Source organism: Heptranchias perlo, chromosome 30 (genome assembly GCF_035084215.1).
Source record: "Heptranchias perlo isolate sHepPer1 chromosome 30, sHepPer1.hap1, whole genome shotgun sequence".
NCBI lineage: Eukaryota > Metazoa > Chordata > Chondrichthyes > Hexanchiformes > Hexanchidae > Heptranchias > Heptranchias perlo.
In genome coordinates this window covers 12,762,190-12,768,631 of record NC_090354.1, presented here as the reverse complement: position 1 = coordinate 12,768,631, position 6,442 = coordinate 12,762,190, and the positions used below count along the sequence as shown (strand labels likewise).

At 36.4% G+C, this 6,442-nt stretch overlaps 1 protein-coding gene across 2 annotated transcripts in view; it reads right to left on the bottom strand.

Annotated features, from left to right (window-relative positions):
* Positions 1–525: 525 nt before the first annotated feature.
* Positions 526–6,442, bottom strand: part of nbr1a (NBR1 autophagy cargo receptor a) — a 51,631-nt gene continuing 45,714 nt past the window's right edge. Inside the window, exon 22 of one of the 2 annotated variants that reach the window (XM_067968931.1) lies at positions 526–4,363. In XM_067968931.1, the coding sequence (XP_067825032.1) occupies positions 4,190–4,363 (174 nt within the window). In that variant the 3' untranslated portion in view covers positions 526–4,189. The remainder of the gene's footprint in view (positions 4,364–6,442) is intronic. The other variant, XM_067968932.1, reaches the window with a different exon arrangement.

Below are 6,442 nucleotides of genomic sequence, written 5' to 3'. Positions count from 1 at the left end.
TCAAACTAGCTCCCAAAGCAACATCCCATTCAGAGATGCATGTTAATTAAAAACTGTCCTTACCAGATACATAGCAAAATGGGCCAACCTTGTGCAATAGTGAAAAGCAGGTTTACCCATGTCACTGATTGCCACTAAACAAGGAGAATGGGAAAATGATTGCAGATCACTAACATTTCCCAGTTCGGAGTGGCATTGTGGGTAGGCGGCCTGCACTCCACTGCATGGAGACCACAGAAGTCAATAGCATTAATATTTCAACAAAAAAAAAATCACTTGTTCACATTCCTGCAGATCAGCAAGATGAAAATAGGTGTCATTCACATTTGAAAATTGAAAATTACCTTGAAAAGAATTTTTGCCTGGCAGCTGTTAGGACCAGCATCCCATCTATGCTGAGTGGCAACATCCAATGAAAATACAAAATGCAGGACAAACGTGCTTACATGTTAGGCACGCCAATTTAATTTCAGCTTAGTTTTAGGACATTACATATGCCAAAAAGAGAGAATTGCTGATAAGACCTTGTTTATTTAAACAATACTTTTATTGATTTATTTATCTAGGCAAATCAAATTTCATTTACATCACATTTTAAAACAGAAAAATACAGATCTGTAAAGAATGTTGAGTAATGTATGCAAGAGTAAATACTCTAAAATTGGTTTCGGACAATTACATGCAAATGTTGACAATGTGCAAATGAAGCCATCAGAAGTTACTGAAGCATTAATTTTTATCTTAAAGTACTGCGAAATTTTGTGATAAATTATGTGCAAAAAGGATTCATGGATGCAAGAGAAGAATGCAGATGAGGTGCAGAAATGGTTCAATGTTTTCTATGTACGGCATAACTATCATGCTCTTGAAACACGGAAATATGCTTTTGCCTCCAGTTTTTTTTTTAAAAAGGATCTTTCTTTTGATTCCTAGTCCCATAATGTAAAGCTAACAGCCACTAACTGTAAGATTAAATGGTACCAAGGAAGAACCTGTCGATTGGCTGAATGCGAGGTCGCACCCTTCATTTCTAAGTAAATGAAGTCTATTCTAAGTAAATGAAGTCTAGCTATGCAAATGTGTAAACCACTTGTCAGTGCCATATGCTGGAAGTATAAATCTTGTTGACCGGGGAATCCCTACACAGTGTTAGATCTATCAATAAACATTTTAATTTTATATCATGTTAAAATACTGACAACATATTGATAGTTTGTATACTTTACTTTGTTACAGTAAACTGTTGTTAATGTAATTGTGTTATTTCAAAAAGGTAAGATAATCTGGTTTTAAAAAAATTATTACAGTGTAACTGAAGTTAATCTGAACTTTAAACTGAAGTATCATGGTGCAAGGCTAAGCATACACCAGGGCAGACGCAAAAAAAAGACTTTTTCTTGCATTCTACAGCATACTCCGTACCAATTTCAAGAACTCTAAGTTAACATTACACAATTATCTGAATGAAACATCAACACTCAATTCAGTACATCATAGCACTCCTAACATTTAAAAACTTGGGGCATGGCGTAAAACTGTAGCATTCAAATTATAACAAAAATACAGGAGATGCATTTTAGTCATACAACATATTGTGTACTGTACTGAATCAATGTAACTTACTGAATGGACAACTCCAATAGCAGCTAAAGTGGAAATTCTCAGGGTTAACATTCTTGTTTTTGAGCATTAGAAGACATTCATAAGCTACTAAAAGATGTATATCAATACTGTAAATATTGCTGCAACCTCCACATCAAAACCTTATTTAGAAATGGCGAGTGCAGAAAGTCATATCTTATGATACTCCCCTTATCTTGGCAGCAAAGTAGTTAAAATTGCTGGTTAAAAGTATCAAATCTTGAGTATCTGGATTTCTGTAGCAAAATCATGAATAAAATGCTTTTATCATAAATGGTGATTCATGAACTTTTGATTGCACAATTGTTCATTAATTTTCCAGGTGGATATAAACTGTGTTCACAGATAGGTTTACGAGCAGTTCTTTTTGTTTTATCACTAATGACTAGCTGTAAAAGTAAAAAAGGACTTAACAGCTAGCTGCTTCTTTGCCTAAAATGTTATTTTACGGAGAAAGCTGGCTGTCTATACTGTCAATGTGTTAAGCACTTGTTTATTTTCCCCTTAGAGTAACCAATATTTATTTTTGCACCCAATCAAAGAACAGGGTTTCCTGGAAAACTATTTATTGACCAAGTAATTCAGTCGATGTTAATTCAAAAACATGGATGATCCATTATTATCCTACACACTAATTTAATTTTTTAAATCTATGAATGAATCCAGCAGCATCTGTCCTTGACAAATATGTCTACATTAGCTCAATCACTGCTGCCACCAGCACGGTCAATGTAGAAACCAACAGTTTCAGCTGAGGAAACTTTGCTCTTGATAGGGGAAGGTGAAAGGAGGAAAGAACAATACACTTGGAAGGTCACATGTGACAATTCTAGAGTTATTCAAGGTTTTTTTCATGAGCAAAAGAACAGTTGGGATTGCACCCCTACCTGTTTATGTATGTGTGTAGGAGTTGATAATTGTAACTACAATTACATTTTTAAAAGTACTATAATTGTGACACAGTTGGAGTGAAAGCTCCAATGTCACAATGAGCAAACAGCTTCAGAGGAATCTGAGTATCAGTACAATTCTTCGAGTCACAACCGTATATTACCCGAAGTTCTCCGAGAAACATTTAATTAAAAACTGCCACAAAGTAGTACCAGAGTGAAAAAATGGTTTGTTTCCTTGGGTGGGGAATATAATTATAATTGTGTGGATTGCAGCACAAACAAAATCTGGCTCCTACAAATCTGGAATTATCTGCATCTGAATCAATATGTAACCCTCAATCTATCTCAGCCTTAAAGAAAAAAGGAACTTTTAAAAGACACCATATAGTCCAATTGAGTTGTATTTCAATGCAAAAATTCTTTTGTGAAGTTCTTAAAACTGGACATGAAACATGCCCAGAACCAAAGAATAGAAAATGCCAACTCTGCAATATAGCTGAGACTAATCTACTGAGAACACCCACTGGACATCAGATCCTTAGAAGCATATATAGAATGCCAACTCATGCTACAGTGATCATTTCAAAACACACAACTTCCACATACTGGAAACTATTAGAAGAAAATATAAATGAAAGACTAGGAAAATGTGATGCTTTTACTTACTCCAGCAGAATAGAAGTTTCCATTTCAAATTAAGTTTTTCCCACTGCCATCTGATTAATGTTTTAAAACAAGAGTCTGATAATGACACTTTCAATTTTGTGCTATGCATATTGTTTCTGAAATCATCTGGTACAACAACTGACCTCACACATACAAGCATTCTACTTTCCACAACCCAAAATATTGTTTCTAACAACTGTAGACCTGTTTTATAAATTAAAAAGTTTATGGTAAATGGTAATTATTGTTACTGCAGGTTTCCATCATACAAAATATTTGAGTTTTACAGCAAATGACCAAATTGCAGAAATAGGTTTACACTATTTCCAAAAAATGGTTGATCTAAAATTAAGTTTCAATTGCTTGTGTCTGAATGGGTACAATATGCTACTTGAATGTTCTTCCCTGCAAGGGTCACTATAAAAGAAGCATATTCATGAAAATGGGTCCCTAAAGCACACTCATTGCATTGATACAGGTTTGCTGTAGTGTTTAATTGTATACAGGATCCTACTCTGCATTGAAAATTGCTTTTCAAAACCAAATATATACATTATTATGTAATGCAAAAGGGTGTTTAATGTCTTGTTTTGTGAGTGTAGTGTAACTCATGAGGATATCAGCATCAATGTGGAATAATTTGATTTTCCAAAAATAATCAAACAGACTCAAAGACTTATACACATCTTGATCCCCTTTTCTTCTGGCTTTGTTGTTAATCCACAACTATTTTTTTTAAACTTTATAAAAACCCACATACCTAAAGTGAAATGTGGATTAATGTGGACTAGAGAAAGCAAGCACATTATTTTCCCAATAATAAATGAACTCAGTGTTAATGCAATGAAACATATTGCTGAAAATGAATTCTCAGAATATTGACATTGTCATTTGCATGTCCTTGGTTACTGCTATTGTGCACAATTTTCTTTTAGCACATGTGGCAGCTCCATGTTAACTAAGTGGCGGTCCACGTATCCCGTGCTTATTCAGTGGCGGTCAGCATACCAGTCGTTCTCACTGATGTGGAGAAGTTCAGTGACAACTTCAATGAGATTGTTGCTATGCTTTTTGAGTAGTTTCATATTTAGTTGTCTGTCACAAAACCCCATTTCAAAAAGGATATCCATCATGGATGCTGTTTGATTCTCTGTTGCTTCAGCCTACGCAGGAGGGAAACAAGTTACAAGATGAGTTCAGGAATAAGATTTTCCAATTTTCCAGCGGCTTAAAGTCATTCTTTATAATAAGCACAGAGTTTTGGATGCATGATCAGCCTTTAATTGCTTTTCTGATTATCTTGAATATATGCCCTCTTGACAAATAGTGGACAAAATCTATTATTATTATTTACCCTATCAGAATCTGAAGACCTCGACCAGATCATCCCTTAACCTTAGCTTTAGTGGAAAAAAAAAATCCCTAAACTTTTAAAGTCTCTCTTCATACTTGTAACTGATCAAATTTCCCTATTCGGTCATGGTAGCCAAACCTTCAATGTACTCCCCTTTCCCCCTATTGTAAATACTTAATTTGTACCCTTTCCATTTCCTGTTTAAATATTTCCTATTGTTGATCTATAGTCCGGTTTGTCAAATTATCCTTCCATTTAATCTGGACAAGGTACTTTTTTTTTCAATCTTACTATAATATGCTTTTTCCAAATCAAGCACCCTTGTCCTCAACTTTTCTTTCTCCTTTTCCATTATTCCAAGAGAAAATATCCTGCGTAGCCAGCCTCTCCTCTTAGCTCTGTCCCCTGGAATTAATCTAGCAGCCCTCCTTGCTACTCCCTCCAAACACTTGACATTCTTCTTAAAATAGGGTGACCAAAACTGTATGTAGTTCTTCAGCAAGGCCAGATAATTTTAGAAATACCTCTCGACTTATAAATTACACCCCTAGCTATAAGCCCAGCATTCTGTTTGCTTTCCTGACTGCCTGTGACCATTGTCACTAAAACAATTGTTTGGTGACCTGTTCACCAAAACCCCAGATCTATTTCCTGTTGAGAAAGCGTAACCACCTTTCCATTTAGTATATGATCCACATTATCATTCCTTGTGCTGATTCTCATAAGTTTACACTTTTTTATATTAAATTGCAACTGCCTCTTCTCTGTTCACAGACCAAGCTTCTCAAGATCTTTTTGGATTTGTGCACATTGATCACACCATCATTTGCCACTGTTCCCCATTTGGTGTCATGTGCAAATTTAGGCACCATGGGCATGATTTAACCATGAGCCGGGAACTCAGTGGATGGGTAGATATTCGTGTGGGAAACCCGGAAGTGAGTTGAGTGCATCGGAATCTGCGACCGCAACTCAATTGAAGATAATTATTTTTGTTTCCAGGATTCCCGTGCAATAGCCAGCCAGACTGACAGGCCAGTTGGGAGGGAAAGCAGCCGAGTTTCGGAGAGGAGGAAGGTAGTATCAATTCAATTTATTTTTTAAAATCTTGTAGACACTGAGGGTAATTTTCAACTTTGTTGCCTCTGTGGTAATCTGGCAGTGTGGATCTCCCTCCGATTGTAGAACTTGTCCGATTTTCTGTGACGTGTGAGGCATTTTCCTCCCCAACATAAAGGATGAGCCGGAACCACATTTTAAGGTTATGAATCCTCATTTGTTGGTGTGAAACAGTATTAAACAATCACTTTTTTGTGTTACAGATCTGCATTTCACACAACTATGCTCAAAAATAATAAAATTCAGACCTTATGTCAGTACCCAGTTCAGTCATTTTGTTTTAAAATATAAAAGAGGTTTAAACCCCTGATGAGGATAGACTGGAGAAGCTGGGGTTGTCCTCCTTAGAGCAGAGAAGGTTGAGAGGAGATTTGATAGAAGTGTTCAAAATCATGATGGATTTAGATAAAGTAAATAAAGAGAAACTGTTCCCATTGGTGGAAGGGTCGAGAATCAGAGGTCATAGATTTAAGGTGATTGGCAGAAAAACCAAAGGTGACGTGAGGAAAAACTTTTTTACGCAGCGAGTAGACCTGGAATGCATTGTCTGAAAGGGTGGTGGAAGCAGAGTCAATCGTGGCTTTCAAAAAGGAATTGGATAAACATTTGAAGGGAAAAAATTTGCAGGGCTACGGGAAAAGAACAGGGGAATGGGACTACCTGGATTGCTCTTACAAAGAGCCAGCACAGGTTCGATGGGCTGAATGGCCTCCTTCTATGCTGTAACGATTGTATGAAACTGTGAAGATCGTGGGGGGGTGGGGGGGGG